Source organism: Gadus morhua, chromosome 7, assembly GCF_902167405.1.
Source record: "Gadus morhua chromosome 7, gadMor3.0, whole genome shotgun sequence".
Lineage (NCBI taxonomy): Eukaryota > Metazoa > Chordata > Actinopteri > Gadiformes > Gadidae > Gadus > Gadus morhua.
The window spans coordinates 53,971-80,605 of NC_044054.1; the positions used below are offsets into that span (position 1 = coordinate 53,971).

Genomic DNA, 26,635 nt, shown 5'->3' on the forward strand with positions numbered 1-26,635 from the left:
CTTGTGAGTATTATATTAAAAGAATGCCATTTATTGTCAACTTATTGCTTTATGTATATATTTATAATCCATTTGCTGTCAGTGTTATGACTTTATTGAAATAAACCATTAATTATTATTCTTGTGGACTTTTTTGCTAAAGAAGAAAAACAAACAAGGGACAAGCATGTACCGTCGAAAGAGAACTTATTTTATTATTCATTCATATACAGTATATATATATGTATATGGTGTGTCCATTATCAGGAATTAATGAGTCGTGAACCATCCTCCGCAAAGTTATATGCTATGTTATATGCTATGTTATATGCTATATGAATAAATATGGCAGTGTGTGTATGCACTTAGTAATTAACGAACAAAACAGAACTATACACACACTAAACAACTATATACACTAACACTGCAAAATAACTATAGACAGTAACACTGCAAAATAACTATATACACAACATAAAAAAAACTATATACAAAAGAACTATATACAACACCATCCCCGGCAAGAGTGCGCATCAGCGCTGGGCTCTACCCTGGTCCCGCTCCTTCTTCCCCCTCAGCCAGTCCTCCACACTCTGACCCGCCGCGACAGAACAGAAGACTTCTCCGCCGTAGCGGGAGTGTCCGGTCTCCCTCCGCCTCGGCTGGCCGCATTTACTGCACTTATGCACCTGTGGCACGCCGGCCCGGTGAGAGAGGGTCGTGCCTGGAGGTGCCTCAGCCCGTCGCTTGGCGCTCAGCCTCCTCGCTTCAACTGTTTTGAGGGCGACAGGCAGCTCAGGGCCGGCGTGCTGTGCGGCGGGCAGGGGTACAGGCAGCTCAGGGCCGGCGTGCTGTGCGGCGGCCAGCGGCGGAGGGAGGACGTGTGGAGCCGGCAATGTCCGAGGGAGCGTCAGGAGGGGGGGGGGGACGGGGAGCACCCACACACACTGCCGGGGCAGTGAGAGGTCCACAAGGAGAGGCTGTGCTGCTCTTAAAGGTCCAGTTGCAGCTGCGGCAGCAGCCGTCGGCAGGAAGGCCGGGTAAGCAGCCGAGGGGGCGGGCGGTCGTGGCGCCAGTAGCCGTCTGTGCACCACTGGCGCCTGCAGAGCGGGCACCGGTGCTGCCACAGCCGGTGCCGCTGCCGGGGCTACCGCCCCCCTCGCTGCCGCTGTCGTCGCCCGGCCTTGAGGCACCGCCGACGTCGCCGTTGCTGCTGCCGCCGGACGATCCACCGCCGCTGCTGAGGCCGGGCCCGGCGCTGTCGCCGCGGCCGCCGCCGGTGGTCGTCCTCCGTCTGCTGCAACGCCTGGAGTCAGCACAGCCCTCTCCTTCTCTCGCTGCGTCCGGGTAAACCTGAGAGCGGGTGGCGACATAGTGTTTTAGTTACAGTTACACCATCGAGAGCGTGTGGTTCAAGCGTGTCACTGCCCAAAGCATCCAACGCACCACAGCGAGAGGGTCCTAGCGTTCAGCTCAAAGAGCTGAACGGGCGCCCGAGCCATCAACCTCTGGTGTCCCAGCACAAGCTCCCGGATGTGGCGGTAACGAAGCAGTGCGCTGTCCCACCGTGTACCCCGGGCGCCGCCTTGCACACGGGTGCCCGTAGGGTACAGGTTGCAGAGCTGGACGCACACTGCTTCTACCAGCCGGCTTGTGCTGGGACTGCTGGCGGGTCCAGAGGTCTGTCCGACCAGGCAGCTGCGGACGAGGGACAAAAACAACGACAGACGTTACGTAAAGCGGCTTGCGTGTACGTCGGGGAAATGTACGACCGAAGCTTAGCCTCCTCACCGTCGCAGGCTCTCCACACCAGGGATACTGGTGCGGCCTGGCTTCGCTGCCATGAATCGACCCCCCCGAGCTGCCCCGTCCGTGTAGCGGGGAGGGTAAACTACTCGGGCCCTGTCGAACGGGGACAGGGCCTCGTAGAGCCCGATGAGCTCGTCTACCCTCCCCTCGGACAGGGCCTGTTCGTGGCGCAGCCCCACTAAGGCCGTGGCCAAGCGGACCACGGCCAGGTACCCCGGCTGGTCGTCTGGTCCTCGGTAGTCCTGCGAACACAAGCGGATACAGAAAACAACAAGTCAGACGGACGCCACAGAGCGCTGCGTTTGATCGAGCCAGTGAGTCGCACCGCTGTCGCACTCACCTCAGCGGTCTGCTGAGGCTCTGGTGAGGACCGGCCGGGGGAGCGGGGCGCGGGCTCGGGGGGATCGGTCGGACGGGATGGCTCGGGCGCGGGTGCGTCAGCTGGTTGCCCTGACCGCGGGTCCGTCCGAGGAGCGGTGAACTCGCCAGGCACGTGGAGTGTGAGGTCCTCCAACTCATGCCGGCCTTCGGCGAGCTCGTCGTCCTCCTCGGTAGGCGGTGGACCCGCGTCCGGAACGTCAGGGTCCAAGCTGACGTCCTGCAGCACTCTGCCCGTCTGGGAGTACAGGTACTCGATGCCGATGAGTTCCCCTGAAGCACAACGGCATCGTCACTCAATCTGGTACAAACATCGTTCTGCGCGGACACGTGTAAGCGTGGTGACGCCGGCTCAAACGTTCTTACCCGTGTACTCCCTGGGCTTGGTGTAGTCCCTGACCAAACTCGAGCCAAGCACCCGTTGGCTGAGCTGGTCAAGGGAGTGCTGCAGGGGGCCACTGTAGGTGCGGAGCAGCGGACGACCCTCCTGTGCCGCGGACGCCGCCCTGTCCTCGTTCCATCTCACCAACCCCTCCAGGAGAAAAGCCTGGAAGTGCCAAGGGTTGGCACTTTCTCCTGAGGAGGAACACAGACGCGTTTAGCGGTTTAGTCAGCACGCACAACGTGAACGACGAGGGCGGCGGCAGTGAAAGATAGACACGACGGTGAAACCCGTGGTTTACCTGGAATGAAGCGGTTGAGGTGGAGATGGAACGACTCCAGGGACGTGGAGCCGCGCGCACAACGGTACGTCGGCAGGCTGATCCCCCCCTTGGTCAGCCTGCCTGTCTCCGTGTACAGCTCCACGCCCGGCGGGTCCTGGATGCACTCGAGGTGCCGTCGCTGCTCCGCACGGATTGCCTGGATGCGGTCTCGGTCCAGCAGGGGAATCCCCATGGTGTCTCGCCCGTTGGCACCGCCGAAGGTTTGCAGGAGGTCATCAATCAGCCGCTCGGTCGCCGCAGCTCCACGCGTGCGGCGACGGCAATGGAGAGCCATCTCCCTGCGGCTGACGTGCCTCCACACTCCGGCTTCGGACGAGAAGGTCATCCCCTGCGCCTCTAGCGTCCTCCTCTTGGCGTTGAGCAACCGGGCTGTGTCCTCTGGGTCCCACAGGAAGATACTGGCGGACAGCTGCTGCAGGAAGGGCTTGTAGAGCTGGTGGCTCTCGGTTGTGACACCTGACGCGTAGCGTCGCATCAGGTGCCAAATGTCCAACCGGACCACCAGCTTGTCCCACTCCTGGAACGCAGCAGCTGCCTTGGACCCCCCGTGGGACGAACAGCAGTCCCGGTCGACGTAGAGGACGCGAGGCTGCGCTACCCCAGCGTCCCGGTACCGCCGCATTAACCCCGCGGCCATGGGCAACAGGCCACCCCCCTCGGTGGCCGTGAGCACGGACATTAGCACCTGCCCGTGCTCGTTGCCCACGTTGGTCGCCCAGGCTGCGGTATGGGCGGCGGCACCGGCGAGCTTCCGGGTCACCTGTTTGAAGGCGAGGCGACAGACACAGACACAGACACAGACACAGACACAGACACAGACACAGACACACACACACACACACACACACACACACACACACACACACACACACACACACACACACACACACACACACGTCAATAAGGCTGCACGCACGTCGCAAGTCAATAGGGCTGCACGCACGTCGCAAGAGAGTAACGCTCGTGCTCCGACACCACATTCACCTTCTTGGTCGAATCCATCTTCAAGATGGATCCGAAGACTGAGGTGACCCGGGCCTTCACGTCCTCCAGGCGAGACAGGATGTCGTGGCAGTACACCACCAACAGCCAGCCGTACTGCGGCACGTCTGGCGATGGTTTCGGCGGTGGGGTGCACTGGCGCACGACACCCGTCGACGTGAAGGGCTCCATGACGCTGAGGTAGTGTATGGACCGCCGCATCCAGGCCTCTGTGTGTGCCTCACAGAGTTTTTTTTGCAGCTGCGTGGCGCTGTTCCCCCGAGTACGCTCACGCAGCTGGATGATGACCCGCCGGTCGCAGGCAAGCCTACAGGGGAGCGCACGTGTTACAGAAGAGCCACACGCAGACACACCGACAGTTTTCAGACAGCTGCTTACTTGTAGGTGAGGATCGCCGGGAAGAGGGCGCGATGCCCCTCTCCCAGCTGCCTCACGACCTCCTGCGACCAGGCGGCTACCTTCCTCCGACACCGACGGCACTCCAGGTACTCGGTGGCCATCAAGTACCAGCCGTCGATGTCCAAGACCTTCCGGATGGTCTTGTACATCCCACACTTGGTGAGATGTTTCTGGCAGCATGTCGGCCGGGGACCCCACATGTGCAGGGGCGCCCAGAGGAACAACCGACACGCGAAGAAGGCAGCCGCCGAGGCGGGTGGCTGAGTATAGTTCAGCCGGGGCTGGGGGGGGTCCCACCACAGCTTGAGGTCCGTGGTTAGCTTGAGGGACCCCCCGCTGGTCTGCTGGAACAGCGCCCGGCCGATCCACTCCTGCTCTGCCCCGGTGAGGGCTGTCCGCCAGCCCTCAGGCAACCGGGTCTGTGAGGAGGATGAAGACAACACAGACAAACACACCGTGAGGAGGGCGAGTCGCTGCTGCGTACGCAGTCTGACGGTCGTCTCCACCGAGTCGTGTGTCTGTGAGTACGACGGGCGTGTGTCTGTACCTCAGCCCGAGCAGGAGCGGGCGTTGCCGGCTGCTCCACGTCGCCCGTCGTCGTCGTCTTCCTCCTCTTCTTCTTCGGCTCCGGCGCCAGGGTGGCCTCCCCGCACGGCGTCTCCTCCACGGAGACGCCACGAGGCTCCACCCTGGTCTGCGCCGGAGCCCGAGCAGGAAGCCCGACCGTCGGTGGAGCAGCCGCAACTTGTGGTGGTGGTGGTGGTGGTGGTGGTGGTGGTGGTGGTGGTGGTGGTGGGGTGGAGGACGGTGCCGGGGGAGGTGGAGTCGGAGGCGTCACCAGCGGGAGCGGGAGGGCCTGAAGGACCTGTACGCCAGCTTCAGACACGGTCACGCACAACCAAATGGCATCAGCACAATGAGAGTGACGGGGCAACACACGGGCAAGCGAGACTAAGTGAGTCTGAGCATTCATGACGTGCAGCATGCTGTTGATTAGATAAAATGGTTTAGTGCTACAAGGCGACTGTTAGTTACAAGGCGAGGTTTGCTAGACTGGGAGTTTAATCAAATCCACATTACCACCACGTGAGAGAGGACGGCGCGTCTACCACCTACAAAGACGGCTACATCACCTGATAAACCTACCTTTATCCTTCAGGCATCAGCTTTAGCGACCAGCAAATTAAAAAGTTACAGTTAATACAAACATACTGACTCAAGAATAGATATCCAAGGCCAATGTTACAGTGCGACACGTCCGGTGTGGTGCCAGTTACCCATTTCTACATCAGTGACCATCCGGACCAGCTCCTCGTCCGTCACCTCTGTGGTGGGGGGCGGCGGAACCGAGGGGCGCTGGTCTCTGACGGAAGACACCGCTATGGGGGGGGGGGGCAACGGTCAGTAAATCGTATACACTCAACCTCTGTTGTGTGTAACAGAAAGAAAGAGCTACCGACCTGGAGCTGCAGGCCGTGCTGGTGGGCTCATCAGTCTCCTGATCTGGGCCTGCAGCTCCCTGGGGCCCATCGGACGCCCGCGCACAAGGGCCGAGAAATTGGGAGCGGTCGGCTTGCGGGGCGGCAGCACGGTTGAAGCAGCGGCCTGGCTGGTGGTGGTGCTGGGGCCGCTGCTGGTGCTGCTGCTGGCGGGCGGAGGGGGTGTAGCAGCCGCCTCCGCCGACCGCTCCTTGTCTCGGCCCAAGAAGTACTGAATGGCGGCGTCCATGGAGCTCCCAGGCTGCGGTGTCTTCCGTCGTAGCCACTTGACGTATCTGCAAGACAATGATCGAAAATCAAAAAATATAAACATGTCACAGCACCGTCTCCACTGCCCTTCACCACAATATGACTTACTCCTGACGGTCCTTGTCCTTGGATTCGTACAGGTCCTTCAGGGTGTCCTCCTTGAACAGCCCGAAGCCAACAAGCGCCTCGCCCCCCCGCCCGGGCAGAGTGGCGCGAGCCCGGGCCTCCTCCTGCGCCCGGCGGAACTTGAGGTGCTCCGCAAAAGCGGGGTGGGCGCAGGAGTAGCGGGCGAGGCTGTCCTTGTTGGCCATGAACGGGCTGTCCAAGGCACTCGTCTCCCGCTCCCGCTGGTGACTGGCGACCAGGTGACAGGCGTAGCCCGCGTCGTTCTCCAGGAGCCACCGGAAGGTCTGACCCCGGTACTTGCCAGGCTGGATGCTGTGGCAGCCCAGCACCAGCATGGGGTTCCCGGGGTCACCACCCTCGGAGACGACGCGGGCTCGGGCCTCCTTCTCCACCTCCTCCGGCCTCTTGGCGCTGGCGGGAGCCTGGGTCCCGCGTGGCCCCATGGCGGCGGTGAAGGCCGCCGCCGCATCAGAGGCCCGCAGGACCAACTGATGCGACGCGGTAATCCTCAAATTTGCAAAAGACATCTACAATGACAACAAATGACACGACACAGCATTAAACGAGCATTGCATTAAACGTGCATTACAGTTTACTACCTTAAAGTGACTTTTATGTTCATGGATGCTTACAGGAAAGATAACAGAAGGTTTGAAAGGTTGGAATGCTAATCGCCGCGCCACCAGTTTCAATGGGAATCGCGACTCACCGTAATTTCAACATTAATTTTAACATATTTATAATTCGAAATTCGTCCCAGCATTTATACCACATACACACTAGGGTCTATAGCATATAACCGAGTCTTCCTCTAACATTTTAACGCATTTTTCACGATTTACCAGTACTCGTTTTCAAGGCTAACTCCCGCGCAATCCGTTTCAATGGCAATCGCGACTCTCCGTAATTTCAACATTAATTTTAACATATTTATAATTCGAAATTCGTCCCAGCATTTATACCACATACACAATAGGGTCTATAGCATATAACCGAGTCGTCCTCTAACATTTTAACGCATTTTTCACGGTTTACCAGCTCTCGTTTTCAAGGCTAATCGCCACATCCTACCTTATCACCGACTGCAGAGATAATGGCTGACACACGTGGAAGGTTTTCCTTAAGTTCATGCTGATGCGTGTTGCTGATTGGGCGGGGCGCCCCTTTAGCTGAGGTCCCTTAAGTCGATGCGCTGTTGCTGATTGGGCGGGCGAAAGTTGGGGAAAAGTTAAGGGGAAGATTTGTGGCTGCCGATTGGCTGAGAAACAGAGAGCATCGCTGGGCAGATAGCGCAAAGGAAGGTTACCGTTCTTCACTATCGGGGTTCGGCCCGCGGCACAGCCGCGGTACGGACCGCTTTGGCGCCCCCTTCCGGCCACCGCACCTCTGGCCCGTCCCGGCCCCCGCGGGCACCTCGGACCGAGAATAAGTTCGGTCCAACCGGTCGAACCGACGGTTCGGGGTCGAAATTGGAACGCACCGTCTGCTTTGAGCAGAGGCCGAAATCGGAACGATCGGAACGAAACGGAACGCACAGGGTCGGGTCGGGACACGGGTGGAAACGCCCATGTCGAGGGACCGGTGCCTTTATAAACAAGCGTTCGTCTGATTCGACCCGTGTCCGTTATTGCAACGCGTCGCTTGTTTATCAAAGAGAGGCTTTATTTTCAACGTATTGCTTGTTTATTAAAGAACGGCTTTATTTTCAATGCATCGATTGTGTGGAACGTCTCTCACGGGCGAAATCAACACACGCCAAGTCGTTCAAAGCCCGGTAGGGCGTTTATTCATTAAATAAAGGGGAAAATCAGAAATCATACGTGTGACTCCGTGAGCCACGGTGGCGTCCAGGGGAATTGTCTCTCCGGCCGGGCCGGTCTCGTCCCTGGAGGGGGAGGTCACTCCCGTCGGTGAGGCCTCTTGGGCTCCGGCTGGTGGATATCGGCGGTATACGCCATCCACCGCCTCCCCCTCGGCTTCAGGGGTTTGGGGCCGCCGCCGCCGGGTTGCCACAATTGTTTATCAAAGAAGGCTTTATTTTCAATGTGATTGCTTATTAAAGAATGGCGTTATTTTCAATGTATTGATTGTTTATCAAAGAGCGGCTTTATTTTCAATATATTGCTTGTTTATTAAAGAATGGCTTTATTTCCAATGTGTTTATTAAAGGCTTTATTTTCAATGTGATTGTTTCTTAAAGAATGGCTTTATTTTCAATGTGTTTATTAAAGGCTTTATTTTCAATGTGATTGTTTCTTAAAGAATGGCTTTATTTCGAGACGCTTTTACACAGTTTCTAATGTATTGCTTTTTTATTATTAAACTAAAAACGTTTATTATCATTGTTGTTGTGGACTTGTTGCTTAAAGTAAAAAGAAGGGACAAGCGTGTGTAATTCAAATAGATTTATTAAATTAAAAACATGCACAACACAGGAGGGGGGTTCCCGGGGAGGAGCAGCCTCACACTCTGCCGGGGCTGTGTTCCTCTCCAGGGGCTGACACCGGGCCCTTCGCCCTCCTCTCCTCCCGCTGCTTCCTCTGCTTCCTGGTGAACGGATTTCAACATCGAATTTTAGTTCTTTAGGTAAATGCAAGCAGTTTACTTCGAAACGCATTCAGAAACAATCAATTCACCTCTTTGGCTTTCGCCTCTTGCGGTCCCTCTTCTCGGCCAGCCACAGGTCTACGCCTTTGCCGGCGTAGAGGGAGCAGAAGTTCTCCCCGTCGAACCGGCTGTGGCCAAAATCTTTCTGCGCCGGCTGGAGGCACCGCTGGCAGATCCGCAGCTTGTGCGTTTTTCGTCGAGGGGAAGAGGAGTCGCCGACCTCCTTCCTGCGGGCGATGTTCCAGAGGGTGGTCCTGGGCACCTTCCCGGCGTCCTCCGGGGCCTGTTGGCTGATTAGCCACTCACGAGCGGTGAGGCCCCCAGGGCCCGCCTCTGACTTGCAGTACGCACTGCTCTTGTACAGCGCGTGCCCAGTGTCCAGGGTCCTGGGTTGGGCGCACGTGGGGCAGGGGTCCCCCGGCTGGCATTGGGGCTTCCCCTTTTGCTCATTTAACACCCTGGTGTCCTGCCTCAGTTGAGATTTGTGGCGGCAAATGGTAACCCTGCTTGGCGTCCACCTGTGCTTCCTTTTCCTCTTTGATGGAGGAGGAGGAGCAGCAGCAGCAGCGCTGTCGGACTCTGAACACAAGGCAATATAGAACACTTTTAGTCTAGGTCAAATTAAATGGATGGATGTGCGCACACACACACACACACACACACACACACACACACACACACACACACACACACACACACACACACACACACACACACACACAACAATTTAGCAAGTTAGATACACACCTTCTGGTTCCACGGCCTCTGGCTCAGGCTGCGCTCCGAGGTTGCTGTTAGTGGCTTCCATCGTAGTGTGGTTTAGAGGCATCTCCTGCAGCCCTATTTGAACCTTGTACGAGAAAGGGGTGGACCTTCACCTTCACCTGCACACGGGAGACTTTCCCGAGGCCAGCTGCCCTGTCTGATCTTTTGTCTTAGCTTGATCAGTCATCCTGATAGACAAAAGAGTCCAAGTTGGAGGTGTGAAATGAACTCAGGGTGTCGGGGGGGGCTCTCTGCGCTTCACTTCTAATTCCCACTGCTACTGTCATGATAGATGTGTGTGATGTGTGTGTGTCCATCATGCTGTTTGAAGTGTTGTGTGTGTGTGTGTGTGTATGTGTGTGGCAGTTAAAGACATGATTTAAGGAAAATACTCGGACAGCCAAAAAGGTAGCAGAAATTAATGGATGCGCATGCATGATCTGGAAAAAAGAATGACTTTTAGCAACCCTCTTTTATGTGTTGTTAATTTATACATTGTTTAACAAAGAATGGCTTTTTTTCAACCAGCTTTTAAGGTGTGTTTTCTTTTTGTGATGTGATTTGAGCAAAAATCGTTCTTTCTTCCACACAAACGACACAGAGTCTTTCGGTAACGGTAGGCTGTTTATATATATATATATACATCATTTACAATGAATGGCTGGTGGTCCCTCTACACAGCCAGCTCCACACTGCTGTGGGGGGGGGGGGGGGGGGGGGGAGAGAGAGAATGTCAGGGTGGCGGCGGGGGGGGGGCCTCGCGGTCTCTGGCCAGCCGATCACTGCGCCACTGCTCCACCGTTCCCCCGTCGGCCCGGGCGCAAAAGGTCTCCCGCTTGTAGCGGCTGTGGCCGTTCTCCCTGGTCTTGTGCTGGCCACAGCGCTTGCATGTAAAGCCCGAGACCTTTTTAGGGGGCTTGAGGTAGACCCCTAGCTCCCGGGCACGACGCTCCTTCTCCTCCAGGACCCTGTGCCTCCAGGCAGTGGTGCGGGGCATGGCTCCAGCAATGGCGACGGCAATGGCTGGAGCGGTGGCCGCGGCTGAGAGCGGGCTGAGGTCCGGGGGGGCGGTGGCGGTGGCGGTGGCGGTGGCGGTGGCGGCGGCGGCGGCGGCGGCACTCTGCTGCTTCACCACGAGCTCGTAGAGCTCCGGGGCCAGCGGCCCTCTGATTGTTGCAGCCAGACCAGAGGCATCCGCGGGCAGGCGGTGCTGGAGGGGCTGGTCTGGCTGCTGGGGCTGCTGCAGCAGAGTCCGTGGGGCCGACAGGGGCTCCGCTGCAGTCTGGGGAGCGCTGGGCCCCGGGACTGCGAGGGAGAGGGTGTCCCTCATCTTATTTTTTTCCCTGGTGTTTTGCCTTTCAAGAAATAGAAACAATGTGTTAATTATGACGACAAAGATATCAATCACGACGACAAACACACACACACACACACACACACACACACACACACACACACACACACACACACACACACATCAGTTCTGCGAGCCAAAGTATATGGACTTACCACATGGACAGGGTCCGCTGGTTCACGTCAAACAGCATGATGCGGGTGCTCGCCATGAGGGCAGGACAGTTGACCACGTTGTCCTGGATCAATTTGTAATCCCTCATGACGGCACCCCAGCGGTTGAGGCGTGCCCCGGCGATGGTCTTGGCGTCGCCGCTGTGGACGCGGCACAGCTCCAACATGATGGCCTCGACGACCCTGCTGAGGCTTGGGTACTGTGCCGCTCCCGCACCCTTACCCACGACGACACTGTAGAGAGAGAGAGAGAGCGTGTTAGTTACTGATTATAGGGGGCTGTTAAAAAAAAAAAGATTGAAGGAAATTGTTAATGCACTGCTTACCACTTCACACTGTCCACTCCCGGGATGTGGGCGTGGCGGTTGCTGGTCTTGAACCGTCCTTTAGCCAGCCGGTCCTGGTGGCGGGGGGTGAAGGTCACCGGCGCCTTGTCCCGCTCCGTCAGCCTCTCCCAGAGAGCGATGATGCCTCTGGTCTGACGGGCGGTGACGAAGGCGTGGTGACGCAGCTCCACGAGGCCGTGGGCCAGGGCCACCGCGTGGTGGTACCCGGGCTGACCGTCCGGCCCGACGACGTCCTGAAAAAAACGCACAGACACGGCACACGATGAGACGCCGCACACAAACACCGCGGCCGATATGAAATGTGGACAGGCGACTGCCACTCACTTCCTCCTCCTCCTCCTCCTCCTCCATCTCCTCCTCCACCTCGGAAAGGGGCGATCCCAAGGTGGCATCGACCTGGAGCACACCGCAGGGCTCCTGGAGCAGGGCGCTGTGGTGTGCCAGGAGACGGATCTCCTCTGGCTCCTCCTCTGGGTGCTCCTCCTCCTCGAAGCCGTCATCGGCGGCGGCCTCTTCCTCCTCCTCTGCCCCATCCAGAGGTTCGGGATCCGGCTGCAGCACAGCGCCCGACTGGGAGTGCAAGTACTCCACCCCTAAGAGTTCCCCTGCAGAGAGAGACACACACACACACACACACACACACACACACAAACACACACACACATTAGCAGATGCCACAAGAACAGCCGCAGCAAACACTCTCTGTCGCTAATCTCCATGTACCTGTGTACTCTCTGGGCTGGGTGAAGTCGTCGACCGGCTGGACCCCGTTGACCTCAGAGGCCAGCTCGTTGAAGCTGTGCTGCAGCCGGGCGCTGTAGCACCGCAGCGCCGCTCGCGGTCCTCCCTCGACTGCCGCCCTGCCGCGGTCCTCGTTCCACCGAGCCAGGCCCTCCAGCAGGTACACCTGATAGTGGACGTCACTCGAGGTGGTACCTGTACATAAAACACGAGGGGGAGAAGAGTTAGTGAAAAAGGAAAACAAACAAGCAGAACTTTGTCAACGCGGTGGAAATAGATTTACCCGGAACGAAGCGGCACTGGTGCAGGTGGAAGGACTCGAGGGAGGTGGAGCCGCGAGTGCACCGGAAGACGGGGAGCCTCACACCACCCTTGGTGATCTCTCCCGTCTTGGTGTACAGCTCCACCCCCTCTGGGTCCTGGACGCAGTCGAGGTGGCGGCGCTGCGTGCCCCAGATGTCCTCCATGCGGGCGCGGTCAATCAAAGCGACGCCCATGGTGTCCGTCACATGCCAGAAGGCGTCCAGCACCTCCTGGATGAGCCGCTCCGTCTCCGCCACACCCCTCGTACGGCGGCGACAGTGGCGAGCCAGCTCCTTGGCGGACAGCGTGACCTGGGCGTCCCTCCCCTCCGAGGACTGCTTGGCCTCCTTCAGGCGCCGCACGTCCTCGCCGCCCCACTCAAAGATGGCGAAGGACAGCCTGGCCATGAAGAGGCCGTAGAGCTGGTGGCTGTCGATGGTGACGCCCCTCGCGAAGCACCGCATGAGGTGCCACACGTCCAGCCGCACCACCAGCTCTTGCCACTCGTGGTACATGCCGTGCGTGGCAGAATTGCCCACGGCGGCACAGCAGTCCCGGTCCACATACAGGACCCTCGGAGGGGCCTTCCCGGCTTCGCGGTACCGCCGCATGAGGCCGACCGCCATGTTGGTAAGTCCCTCCCCCTCGGCCAAGGTGAGAACGGACACGAGCACCTGCCCGTACTCGTTGCCAACGTTGGTCATCCAGGCGGCAGACCCGGCGGCGGCGCCCGCGAGCTTTTTGGCGATCTGCAAGACACAAACACACGTTTAGACACACGGACGGACGGACGGCACACAGACGTCATACGAGGCGACGGCACACGGAGAGAGAAACCTCACCTTCTTGGTGGAGTCCATCTTTAGGATGTCGCCGAAGATCGACGTCACCCTGGCCTTGGTCTCGTCCAGCCTGGTCACGGCCTCCAGCACGTACACCCGACCAAACCAGGTGAGCCCGGGCACCTTGCCGAAGGTCGGCAGGGACACGTCGTCCTTCTGGGCCGCTCCGGGTCCCCTCAGCTTGCGGAGCACCGACAGGTAGGCGATGGAGTGCTGCATCCAGTCCCTGGAGTGCTGCTCCACCAGGGAGGCACGGAGGCGAGAGACGCCGTTGCCCAAGGTGCGCTCCTTGAGCATCGCTATCACCACTCTGTCGCAGGACAACCTGGAAACAGAGAACACAGACAGTTAACCGTAGTTAACCACGAGCGACAGAACGCTGGGTAAACGCTGAATGACTAAAAGTGACATACTTGTAGGTCAGAACGGCCGGGAATTCCTCGCGGTGAGCAACGTCCAGCTGCTCCAGGATGTCCTGGGACCAGCCCGCCACCTTCTTGCCGCAGGAGGGGCACTGAAGGCACTCTGTGGCCATGTAATACCACCCGCTCCTGTCCAAGACCCTCCGCACGGTCTTGTATAGGCCAGCGCCCATCAGCTTACCCCCATCGGCGGGGCACTTGAGGTGGTACGCCCACATCCGATACGGAAGCCAGAGGAAGAAGGGGCGCTGGAAGAAGGCGTGGGCTGTGGCGGGGGGCTGCGTGTTGAGGAGCCGGGCGCCTGGTGGGTACCACCACAGTCAGGGCGGTGTGGTGAGCACAGCCTTCCCGCTGCTGGGGTCCCTGCGGAACAGCGCCCGGCCCACCCACTCCTGCTGCTCCTCAGGCAGCGTCTTCCTCCAGCTGAGGGGAAGCAGCTGAAACACACACGCAGCAGACACACACAGTTAGCGGGTGTGAATGTTCAGCAGACAGGCACACATAAACACACACATCATATACACACACACACACACACATTATACAAACCTCTTTGCCGGAGGCAGGCCTCGTGGCCATCGGTCCTGGTCCTGGACCTGGTGCTGGTCCTTCCAGCGGGGCCGCAGCTGGCGGGGCGTCCCTGGACATGCCTGACAACCCATATGAGCGTAAGGGAGGTGCGTTAAACGTGCGGTACAAGTGTATTCACATCAAAACGTATACTCACTGGGAGGGTCGACCTCGTCGGCAGCGGCGAGCAGTTCGGCGTCGGTCGGGTCAGAGTAGGAGACTCCTGCAAAGAACGACAACGAGACGACAACATGAACTGATGAAGCACTGTTGTGTTGTTTAAAGCACCTCCCAGGCTGTTTTGTAGACGGTGCAGTTACCTGGCCGTGGGAGGACATGTCCTGGCTCCGGTGCTGCTGTGGGCTCAGCGTCCCGGGCCAGCACATACTGCTTCAGGGTCCCCATCCTTGACGCAGTAGCTCCCACCTTCTGCGTCCTGACCCAAGCCACATAGCTGTAGCAGAGCAAAGAAAAAACACACAAAATCAGCACACACACACACACACACACACATAAAATCAACACACACACACACATAAAAACACTCACACACACACACACACAAAAACACACACACACACACACAACTTACGTTCGACTCTCTTGGTCCCGCGCGCCATACAGGGACTTGTACGTCCGGTGTGAGTGCACCCCGAACCACACCCGCGCGTCGCCCAGCCCCCTGGTAGACACGGAGCCCTCGCACAACCTACGCCTGGCGACGGCCGTCACTATGGGTCGGAACAGCCCGGCGTTGGAGGCATCAGAGGTGCGAAGGGGGTGAGCTCAGAGGAAGAGGGTTCGAACCAGAAACGGGGAACAAAAGACATTTCCTGAAAGACAAGAAGAAACAAAACAAGTCAGTCAAGTGTATTAAAATGTACTAATTGGGTGTTAAGATAACAATGTTGATATCAATGTTAATGTCAGGAGATCAGCCCATTAGGCAGGCCTGCCGCTCCCTATACGCAGAGTGCTTAGCTCACCAAGTACCTGGGGGGGACTCAATTTCGGCAAATTAGAGGTTTTTTACCCAATATATAAAAAGAGGCCTATAACCATTAGGGGTGTTAGGGTAATACTGTCAACGTTATTGTCAATAGAACATTAGGTTTAGCCTGAGAGTGACCTGTTGCCTTCCACCCACTCTTAACACCTCTCCTTTGCAAATCGCGGTTGCATTACAAAACACCGAAATCACACATTAATAATTTCACATTTAGACCAGCCATTATATCACAATTACACTAATAATTACACACAATTACACGCGACGCCCCGCCGTACTTTCAACCATAAGTTTTACATATTTATAATTTCAAATTCGTCCCAGCCTTTATGCCACACACACTCTATGGTCTATAGCAGGGGTACTCAAGTAGAAATGATGAGGGGCCAAAAATTTTTTTTGTTGGTATACGTGTGACTGAGGCCGATATATGCTCTGTTTTAGACGTAACGCGTAAGCACGTAAGTTACATAACCCCCCCTTGCGCGGTAAAATATCCCCCCTTACGTGCTTAAGTGCGTCGGCCAAAATTCCTGACTATGCGACTAAAACACTACGGCCCTACGCAGCTCGCAAAGACTGTGATTGGCCAGCTAACCACATCCTTTCAGGAGTCTCACATTTCCGGTTTTACAGCATAATAGCGCCATTTTTAAAAGGCTGTGACAGAAGCGAATGAAGAATTTTGAAGAAGGAGAAGAAGAAAACACAAGAACGAATTATGATAATTATAAATATAAACAAGCCAGCGATTTCCACTTCCACGCCCACAGATTCGTTCGTTGCTCCCCCTACTGTTCTGGCGGAGAATCCCCTTGCAACACGCGCAATCCTTAAGGAACCTTAAAGGAACCGTAAATCAAAACTTTTCTAAAACAAGTCCCTTGTGTAAATTACGTGCTTACGTCTCTGCGTCTAAAACGACCCTTAATCGGCCTTGACTGCTGCTGAGATGGACTGTCTGCCTCGAGTTTGGGAGGGCTGGAGCGGTCTGTGGGCTGGAGTGCTATCTGTTTATCGTTGCAACCCCCAGCCTCGTATTGAGATCGCGGCGCGCGGTTTCAAAATAAGAGCGCCCAGCACGATTTTTTTTTTTTTTTTTTTTTTTTATAATTAAAAAAACTTTTCAAAACAGCTCGAGTGCCATTAATAGACACCCCGCGGGCCACAAAAGGCCCGCGGGCCGCTACTTGAGTATGACTGGTCTATAGCATATAACCGAGTCGTCTGATCGCATTTTAATGCATTTATCACGATTTACCAGCACTCGTTGTGAATGCTAACCGCCGCGCAATACGTTTTAATGGGAATCGCGACTCTCCGTAATTTCAACATTAAGTTTAACATATTTATAATTCGAAATTCTTCCCAGCCTTTATACCACATACACACTAGGGTCTATAGCATATAACCGAGTCGTCCCCTCACGTTTTAATGCATTTTTCACGATTTACCAGCTCTCGTTTTCAACAGTAAAGAAAAAGTTCACAGTTAACTTCTGTTGTTTCTCTTCCATTGTGTAAACGTTGTAGGCTCACATTAGTCTAGTCCACTGTCATGAACTACTATGACAACAACGCTTTCTTTGCCCTCCGTGAACGCGCTCAGGCCGGCTCAGGCTCGTACACAGAGGGGAGAGAACGCGCAGGCTTGTGATTGGTTCTTTAGATCCGGGCACAGTGTCTCCGATTGGTAAGCATTCTAACAGGTTTATTACGGTGGCGCTGAGCATTCACCAAATAAAAAAAAGTTTCACAGCTAATGTAGCCGTTAGCACACTCAGGATCTCGTAATTACGAGATAATATCTCGTAATTACGAGATAAGGATCTCGTAATTACGAGAAAAGATCTCGTAATTACGAGATCCGGATGTCAGTATATACTGGCCCCAGGGGCCCAGCGGCGGGGCTCCGGGAGGATTTAACAAATAAAGTACATTTTATTAAAACAACTGCACATGAAACCAGAGTAGTTAACATCATGTCATCTTTATTTTAAATAATGAATCACCCTTGTTCAAACCAAATGTATCGTGTGATCTTACATACGATCGTACATCGTAGTATCAATATTATATCCCTACAGACAATGGGACGTTCTACATAATACTAAATCCACAATTTAACCTCAATGTACAACTAAAAATGAAACACGGGGCCTTACCTTGCAACCGTTGCTCAAACTAAATGTAGTTTCACATACAGTATCAATAATACAGAAAGGGTTGTATCAAATTTGACATAATACTAAAGCCGTTTTTGAATCAGCGCCCCTGCCCCTCAAAGGTCTCTGCACGGCCCTGTTGTCATATTGTAACACAATACTGGGAACATAGAATATAAATATTGCATTGACACAATCGTAGCAGTATAGGAAACAATGCATATTTGTCTATCCAATGAGCTCCAATGGGTTAAACTCACAATCCCACAGAGTCGTACTGTACACCTATAGTTGATACTGCAACGTTGTTGGAGTTCTGAAAATACACCAATGTTACCTATTTTGGCAAAACTCACAGTGCAGTAATTGCACTGAAGTACAATGAAAAACACTACGGTAAGAAAAGGTTTAGACAGTTTTTCGGGGGACGTAATGATGAAATCAGTGCACAAGTACAAAAAGGTAACAAAGCAAATATTTATTGGTTACTGTAATACAGTAAATGTTCAGCTGAACTGACTGCAAAAAAAGCTTTTCGTAGGCCAACAGAAAATAATAAAAATAATATAAATGAGGTGAAACAGATGTACATCTGTCTGTACCCCCCCTCCGATCCTGATCAGGCCAGAGCAGCTCCTCTACAATTACAATTAGGGCATTTAGCAGACGCTTTTATCCAAAGCGACTTACATCGGTTAATACACACATTGACACAACGACGGCAGAGTCAACCATGCACGGAGACAGCCAGCTCATCAGGAGCAGTTAGGTTGAAGTGTCTTGCTCAGGGACACATCAACACAGCTAGGAGGAGCCGGGGATTGAACTAGCAACCTATCGGTTACAAGACAACTGCTCTACCTCCTGAGCTAAACCGACCCACAGTCGACCTACAACACAGCAGAGGTCAGCTGAGGCCAGTGGTCTCCAGGTGAACCAAGTGTGCTCAATGATGACAGTTGTGCTTCGAGTTTGGCAAAAATCTGATTTTGAATTTCTATATACGTGAAAACAATGGAATAGCGCTTAGAGTTTAGCAGACTGGAGTCTTGTAGTTGATTCATGAGCTTCAAGTTTTCAGAATTGATTGCATAGTTCCATCTTTTGTGTGTTTGCAATTGAGAAAAACGGTCAGACCTGGGACAACCGGGGAGCAGTGATTACCCCCCCCCCATCAGCCTCACCCCCCTCACCTTCACCCGCCCTCAGTCCTTCACCAAACCGCACCCCCCCCCTCCCCCTTACCGCTCCCTCAGCCCACACCCTCCTCTGAACCTCACCTTCACTCCCCCAGCCTACCTCACGCATCCTTCATGTGTGTGTTTGTGTCTGTGTGCGAGCGTGTGTCTACAACACCTCAACCCCCCCACGCTCACTCACCCCCCCCCTCAACCCCCCCCACCCTCACCCCCACCACGCTCACTCACCCCCCCCCCCCCCCCCCCCCCTGCCCTCCACACCCTCACCACCCCCACCTCACGCACCCTTCGTGTGTTTGTGAGTGTGTGTGTGTGTGTGTGGCTGTGTGTATGTGTGTGTGTGTGTGTGTGTGTCTACAACTGACACAGAGACAATGAGGACCCCTCGACCCCCCGTAACTCAACCCCCGGGAGGATGTCCTCCTGGGTGAAGGAGGACCAGTAGGTGTGGAGGTGTGTCAGTGTGTCTGAGGACCCTCCTCCACCTGGGGACACTCTGTAGAAGGACAGATAGCCAGCAGGCCGGTCCAGATACACTCCTACTCTGGTGGAGCCAGCGGCGCGGAGAGGGAGGGCTGTCTCTATACCGTTGTACCGGGCATAGTAACGACCATCATAACAATAAAGAACCCAGGACTTGTTGTTCTGTCCAAGCCTGCTGTCACCACCCCCTCCTCTCCTTGTGATTCCTCTGTATGTCACTCCTATACCAACCCATCCTTCCTTCTCTACCTCCCAGTAACAGCGGCCAGTCAGAACCTCCCTACCCAACACCTGGGGCCACCAGTCAAATCTGTCTGGGTGATCCGGACACGACTGGTCCTCTCCAACCCGCGTCACCTTCCTGTTGTCCTCAGACAGAGAGATTCGTCTGTGGGCCGTGTTGGGGTCCAGTGTGAGTTCACAGGCATCTGAGGGAGAACCAGACATGATGAGCTGCTGAACCGCTCTTCATCCTCATCATCATCATCATCATCACTAGTACTGTTCTCCTGCGCTCTGTGTACATATACATAGATATGAACACATACATACATACATATACATATGTACACATACATAGATACACACACCTCAACAATAACGTTATGAAAACATCAACAACAATATTATGAAAACATCAACAACAATATTATGAATGTAGTAACCACAATATTATGAATGTATTAACAACAATGCTATGAATGTATCAACAACAATGTTTTGAACACATTGTGGTAACCCGGCCCGACACAGCGGCCCTGAAGCCCAGGGGACCGGTGGTGCAGGGGGTCTACCACCCTTCTCCCCCAGAGGGCGCCGGGGACCACATTGGCGCATTGGCTCAGAGGAAACACCCGCGAGGGAGGCCGATCAGACGCAGGTGAGCGATACATCAAGGGAGGCGGAGACAGGCTGATGAGACACGTGTGGGTCCAGGGTAGGACCGAGGACCGGACCGGGATACGCTCCCAGGACGGACAGCTGCAGCCGAGTCCCGTTCCCGAGGAGGCCGACGGGCCACATGGATGTGAGTGTCCAAGCATGCTATGGGTTTCTTTGCATTACATTTTTTAATGTAAGGTTAACTTCTCAACCTTATTTTACACGGTGGCACTCATATCTTAAGGGAAAAACATCTGACATGTTTAATTTAGTTTGAATGTAAAATATTTCTTTATATTTGAAGAATATTTTAATATTGAATGTACATTTGACAGCCCTAAATCAAACCAAACAGACACTTACACTTGTGTGGAACTGATCTCAGGTCAGGCACCTTCTTCATCTCCATGTTCAGTGTCTCCTCCAGCTGATCCAGGGCTCTCCTCAAGGTCCCAACGTATGATGGAGGACGGACCTCCACCGTGGTCCAGTCCCTGGTGGGTGGAGGATCCTTCAGGGATCTGAAGGTCTGGAGGAGGTGGAGGTGGTCTTCAGTTTGGGAGAACTGCTTCACCTCTGAGCTTCTATTGGTCAGATCTTTTATTTCCTGCTCCAGCTCTTTGATGAGGCCTTCAGCTTCTTTCTCTGTGGATTTCAGTTTCTCTTGAACCGTTTTGTTGTGATCATCCAGACACTTTTCAACAGAGCGCCTCAGAGCAGTGAGGACCTGCACACCATCGGCTATCTCTCTGTCTGCGTCTGCTTTGCTGTGGTCCACCGTGTCTATGATGTCTTTAATCTTTCGTTGTCTCTCCTTGATCATCTGCTGAACTTCAGCCTCTATCTTCCCCAGCTGGGCCATCTTCACTTCATATTCCTCCTTCAGAGGTACAACAGGATGGGACTTGTGGTCTGTCATTGTGCACAACACACACACACACACCTGGTCAGTCTGACAGAAGAGCTCCAGGAGTCGGTCGTGTTTCTTACACATCCTGTCTTCCAGACGGTCCAAAGGCTCGACCAGCTGATGTGTCTTCAGACGGGAGACTCTCTGATGTGGCTCCAGGTGGGTCTGGCAGTAAGAGATAAGACACACCAGGCAGGACTTCACTGCCTTCAGCTGGGTCCCAGTACAGACGTCACAAGGAACTTCTCCGGGTTCAACGCAAGGCTGCTCTTTGACTCGTACAGAACTTCTAAACTGATCAACCATCCCTGATATGAAGGTATTAACCCGTAAAACAGGTCTTGTGTGGAACAGCTCGTTGCAGACAGGACATTTGTACTGGACTATGTTATCCCAGAACACAGTAACACAGGTTCTGCAGAAGTTGTGTCCACATGGTGTGGTAACTGGGCTGTTGAACACATCCAGACAGATTGAACAGGAGAAGTCCTCCTCAGACCACGATGTCGCAGAGGCCATTCCTAGAAAACATATTTTCATCAATTACAATATTATTACATTAACATTGTGGGCATTTAGCAGACACTTTTATCCAAAGCGACTTACAATAAGTACATTTGTAAGAAGAAAGTAAAACAACGATACATTTCTGTGGGTGGGTACACTAAGGATGTTCATAGAACCAAGTGCCTAGCACTAACCATCACTAGGTTAACCCATTCGCCGTATACAACAGAGATAGCTAGGATAAGATGCTTCACAATGCTTGGTATTATTTCAAATTGCCAGGAAGCACAACACACAAATAGGGTGCACATTAAGTGCCAGTACGTACAAGATACAATAAGTGAGTAAAATGGTAAACCTGGTGGACCCACCTTATAATGAGGACTACAGTAAACCTGGTGGACTCACCTTATAATGAGGACTACAGTAAACCTGGTGGACTCACCTTATAATGAGGACTACAGTAAACCTGGTGGACTCACCTTATAATGAGGACTACAGTAAACCTGGTGGACTCACCTTATAATGAGGACTACAGTAAACCTGGTGGTAGACTCGGCTTATAATGAGGACTACAGTAAACCTGGTGGTGGACTCACCTTATAATGAGGACTGCAGTAAACCTGGTGGTGGACTCACCTTATAATGAGGACTACAGTAAACCTGGTGGACTCACCTTATAATGAGGATTACAGTAAACCTGGTGGACTCACCTTATAATGAGGACTACAGTAAACCTGGTGGTGGACTCACATTATAATGAGGACTACAGTAAACCTGGTTGACCCACCTTATAATAAGGCCTACAGTAAACCTGGTGGACTCACCTTATAATGAGGACTACAGTAAACCTGGTGGACTCACCTTATAATGAGGACTATAGTAAACCTGGTGGGCTCACCTTATAATGAGGACTACAGTAAACCTGGTGGTGGACTCACCTTATAATGAGGACTACAGTAAACCTGGTGGTGGACTCACCTTATAATGAGGACTACAGTAAACCTGGTGGTGGACTCACCTTATAATGAGGACTACAGTAAACCTGGTGGTGGACTCACCTTATAATGAGGACTACAGTAAACCTGGTGGACTCACCTTATAATGAAGACTACAGTAAACCTGGTGGACTCACCTCATAATTTTCTGAATCTGACTATTAAATCATAAAGTCTTGTTCTTTGTTTCCGTACAGAGAGACGTGCCTCCACGTCGTGTTACTTTGGACACTTTGCATTTCAATTCAAGTAATAATTCACTCTCAAAGTAAATCTCTATTAGTTGATATAAAATAAGGCGTGCATGTGGCGTGCATGTCTAAACCAGTTTAGCATGGGGTGAGTGGTCTCTGACTCCTGCCCAGCTGAAACAGATGAGTGTCACAACTAGGGTTGGGTATCGTTTGGGTTTTATCCGATACCGGTGCCTACTCTGTACTTTTCGAACGGTTCTGCTCCTAAACGGTTCTCGAACCGGTACTTAAAAAAACGAAACCGCACACAATTGCATACATGCACGACGTGTTATGAGTTTCATATTAAGCAGAAAGTCAGCGGACACTGAGTTGAATGGCAACGGTGTTTGCTAGCCTACTTGATATGCAAGATTTACGGTTGGCATCAAATTACTCGACTTACACGAAGAGGCTGCTGTGAGTGCTGTGACTGATAAATATCTTTTTAAAAAATAAAAATAATTTCAAATAATATTAATTAAAGCAGGCAGGCACGCATCATGGCGCAACACAGGTGCGCAAGGCAGCCACAGGAGACGCCAACATTGTTTTCTATGGCTCGGTACCGCGCTGTATTAATTCTCAAGTTTTGAAAAGAAAAAGTGTTTGAAGCGAATAACGACTCTGTTTTTGATTTGTTTATTTGGTTTTGAACAGAAAGTTTTGGATGCATGCATCGGCTTTGAGTTTGTTTGTTGGTTACTTTGAAATTACATTCGCTCGCAACACACACACACACACACACACGCACACACACACCCACACCCACACCCTCCAGCAGCTCAAGAGTAAAAAAGTAGAGCAAAAGAGAGATTAAGAATACACATCACTTCATCTGCCTTTTGAACTAAGATGTTGAGACAACACTGAAATCTATTTAAAAATGTCGATCATTCTAACTCTAGCGGCCCCAGGCTCACACGAACCGCCCTTCTCTGTGATAGCCAATCACAGCCTCTGAGACCTCAAAGGAACCACCCCTCTCTGGGATAGCCAATCACAGCCTCTGAGACCTCACAGGTACCGCCCCTCTCTGTGATAGCCAATCACAACCTCTGAGACCTCACTAGATGCGCCCCTCTCTGTGATAGCCAATCACAGCCCACGAAACCTCACAGGAACCGCCCCTCTCTGTGATAGCCAATCATGGCCTCCAAGACCTCACAGGTACCGCCCCTCTCTCTGATAGCCAATCACAGCCCACAAGACCTCACAGGAACCGCCCCTCTCTGTGATAGCCTATCACAGCCTCCGAGACCTCACAGGAACCGCCCCTGTCTCTGATAGAAAGATAGGAGCTGCGGTAAATTGGGTGTTTTCAAGCCAAGCGTGACGCACACCCCACGACGGGGCGCACACACGCACACACACTCGCACGTGATCACAGACACGCACACACGGCGTGGGGGTATGGCAAGCCATCCTTGACAGAAAACGCCATCATTTAGTCACGTACCACCTTCATTACGCCGTAAAAAACGCCGTAAAATTTAGAAAAACATGCGCAAAAAAGCGCAGCTTTTTACGCAGCAATTAAGCCTTTCAAGAGCGCTCGTAAAAAACGCTGTTTTGAAGATCAAACCACGCGTAAAATACGCGCGTTTGCAGGGCTGTACAGTGCGACAGTTTTGATCGCATTTCCTATAAAAATATATAACGTGCGAAGATAAATACAAGTCCACTCGCACCGGTGTGAAAGGGTGAGAAGGACCCGTGCCGAAAAAAAATACGTCTTTCTGTACGTCTTTCTGTACGTCTTTCAATGGCATTGCTAACCGCGTGTGTGTGGGAGCATGATTGGAGCGATGCATGTAGGGAAATGTATTTCGAATTATCGGCTCGCCAGCTCAACTACTAAAAAACGACATTTCCCGAACATTCACACGTTGAGGAAGAGGCTTTGTAACGGTCGCGGGAAATTCACTTTTTAAGCAAAACAGAAAAATTAAAAGGTATTTCTCTGTATTCGGAAGTTCTCCTACATCAAATAATGAAGGAAACTTGGAAAAAAATCCATGATTCATATCATCCGAGGCGCACATAGCTTTTGGCCGTGATATTAGATATAATATTATATTAAGCGGTAGGCAAGATTTTTTTTTCCTAAAAGCTATTTCCAGCAAACAGCTTCAAAAGCATGATTTCTGGAACTCAAATACTATGTTTACTTGTTGGGAAAACACCATAATATGTCTCCTTTAAAGACAAGATGGCGTCGACGGGTGAACTACTGATGGTGTGGTGTGCATGAAATGTTCTTTTTTAATAAACAATCTGTACACTTAAAAAAAAAAGTTGGGAGGGTCTAAGAAAAGTTATCAATGCCTCGCTAAAGAACAATGCCGTTTATCTGCTGTGCTGTGGGCTGTAATAACACAAGTCAAAAAAGATGGACATAAATTTATAACGTTTCCAAGAACACAGAAGGGAGACAGAAGGGGATATCTGCAATTAGAAGGGATCACTGGACGCCGACAGAGCACTCCAGGCTGTGCAATGAGCCTTTTATCAGCTTCTATCTCGGGTAAATTGACGTTAGTTAGCCTAGCTAGCAGGGATGGAAATTAGCACCGCACCAGTAGTATATTGACTTACTTATTTCTGGAGGTAATGTCTGTGTGTCAAACACTAGTGTGTCATTATCTCATGCTACCACTGTTGACAGAAGAGTGAGATTCCTTTAAACACAGTCAATGTGCCCCGTTTGTTTTCTTCTCTCACAACTGAGCAGCGGCAAAGAAAAATCAGTCAGCTGTTATCCTGCTCTAAACCATCACACTAACAATAAGCTGTTATAACTTTATATCAGTCAGCTGTTATCCTGCTCTAAACCACCACACTACAATAAGCTGTTATAACTTTATATCAGTCAGCTGTTATCCTGCTCTAAACCACCACACTAACAATAAGCTGTTATAACTTTATATCAGTCAGCTGTTATCCTGCTCTAAACCACCACACTAACAATAAGCTGATATAACTTTATATCAGTCAGCTGTTATCCTGCTCTAAACCATCACACTACAATAAGCTGATATAACTTTATATCAGTCAGCTGTTATCCTGCTCGAAAGCATCACACTAACAATAAGCTGTTGCAACTTTATATTGTAGCACATCGTAGATAGATATTAAAATGTCCCTTCAATAAAGTGTGTTTAAGCTGTGGTTTAAGCCATAGGAATCGAGTCTAGACCCACAGGAACCCCCCTGTGAAAGTGGTACAGTCCAGCAACAGGCTTCTAGGAGGATCTATAAAACTCTCAATCTCAGTCGCTAAGCACACATATTTAACTTGTGATTAAACATCAGCACATTCAAAGGACTTCTGTCACGTACTTCTTTTAATTCGGAGTAGCATCAAGACAAATGATTCACTTGAATATTGAACGCAGTGTTCAATGTACCACACGGGTCAGAAAAGCAGTGAAACATGAACTAACGTTGAATTCTCGACAGTAACCTCTTTATTATATACCAGTAACCTATAGACAATATGAACGGTATTAAACTGATTGTTCATTATACCAGTAACCTAAAGACAATATAAACGCTAGTAAACTGTCAGCCTACCTTATCTTATCGTATCTACTCCGGTGTTATATTACTTCCATACGGTATAAAGTTGTAAAAGTATAAATGTAAGGGAAGAAACGGAGGTTAAAGTGTTCATAAAACAAGTTAATCAGGTGAAAGGAAGTGAAAGAAAGGCTCCTCGCTGCGAGACCGTCCTGAGGAAGTGAACTGAGCGGGGATACGCCCCTCTCAGCGCGGGTCACGTGATTTCTGTGAAAACGAATGTTACGAATGCAGCGCTCGCGCACAATACACACACACACACACACACACACACACACACACACACACACACACACACACACACACACACACACACACACACACACACACACACACACACACACACACCAAACTGTTGGAAGGGGAAGTACTTGAGGA

At 52.4% G+C, this 26,635-nt stretch overlaps 5 protein-coding genes across 5 annotated transcripts; all 5 read right to left on the reverse strand.

Moving 5' to 3' along the window:
• Positions 1 to 181: 181 nt before the first annotated feature.
• On the reverse strand, positions 182 to 5,026 carry LOC115546731 (uncharacterized). Its single transcript, XM_030360438.1, has 8 exons — positions 4,272 to 5,026; positions 3,876 to 4,200; positions 2,850 to 3,651; positions 2,533 to 2,742; positions 2,129 to 2,439; positions 1,771 to 2,030; positions 1,426 to 1,677; positions 182 to 1,332 (listed from the first exon to the last, which is right to left on the reverse strand). The coding sequence occupies exons 1-8, from the start codon at positions 4,490 to 4,492 to the stop codon at positions 513 to 515; spliced, it is 3,201 nt and encodes a 1,066-aa protein (XP_030216298.1). The 5' UTR covers positions 4,493 to 5,026; the 3' UTR covers positions 182 to 512.
• Positions 5,027 to 5,107: 81 nt separating this feature from the next.
• LOC115546735 (disintegrin and metalloproteinase domain-containing protein 15-like) lies at positions 5,108 to 6,060 on the reverse strand. The gene is made up of 2 exons (XM_030360445.1): positions 5,753 to 6,060; positions 5,108 to 5,671 (listed from the first exon to the last, which is right to left on the reverse strand). Exons 1-2 carry the CDS (start codon positions 6,018 to 6,020, stop codon positions 5,535 to 5,537), a joined length of 405 nt encoding a protein of 134 aa, XP_030216305.1. The 5' UTR covers positions 6,021 to 6,060; the 3' UTR covers positions 5,108 to 5,534.
• Positions 6,061 to 8,604: 2,544 nt separating this feature from the next.
• Positions 8,605 to 9,581, reverse strand: LOC115546573 (uncharacterized). The gene is made up of 3 exons (XM_030360171.1): positions 9,521 to 9,581; positions 8,803 to 9,352; positions 8,605 to 8,713 (listed from the first exon to the last, which is right to left on the reverse strand). Exons 1-3 carry the CDS (start codon positions 9,579 to 9,581, stop codon positions 8,629 to 8,631), a joined length of 696 nt encoding a protein of 231 aa, XP_030216031.1. The 3' UTR covers positions 8,605 to 8,628.
• A 680-nt stretch (positions 9,582 to 10,261) lies between these two features.
• On the reverse strand, positions 10,262 to 14,488 carry LOC115546732 (uncharacterized). Its single transcript, XM_030360439.1, has 10 exons — positions 14,448 to 14,488; positions 14,270 to 14,370; positions 13,712 to 14,157; positions 13,299 to 13,623; positions 12,437 to 13,205; positions 12,136 to 12,348; positions 11,737 to 12,017; positions 11,392 to 11,645; positions 11,048 to 11,299; positions 10,262 to 10,893 (listed from the first exon to the last, which is right to left on the reverse strand). Exons 3-10 carry the CDS (start codon positions 13,936 to 13,938, stop codon positions 10,272 to 10,274), a joined length of 2,943 nt encoding a protein of 980 aa, XP_030216299.1. The 5' UTR covers positions 13,939 to 14,157; positions 14,270 to 14,370; positions 14,448 to 14,488; the 3' UTR covers positions 10,262 to 10,271.
• A 4,456-nt stretch (positions 14,489 to 18,944) lies between these two features.
• Positions 18,945 to 26,474, reverse strand: LOC115546733 (tripartite motif-containing protein 16). The gene is made up of 3 exons (XM_030360440.1): positions 26,252 to 26,474; positions 20,391 to 21,458; positions 18,945 to 19,573 (listed from the first exon to the last, which is right to left on the reverse strand). Exons 2-3 carry the CDS (start codon positions 21,454 to 21,456, stop codon positions 19,017 to 19,019), a joined length of 1,623 nt encoding a protein of 540 aa, XP_030216300.1. The 5' UTR covers positions 21,457 to 21,458; positions 26,252 to 26,474; the 3' UTR covers positions 18,945 to 19,016.
• Between the last annotated feature and the right edge of the window lie 161 nt (positions 26,475 to 26,635).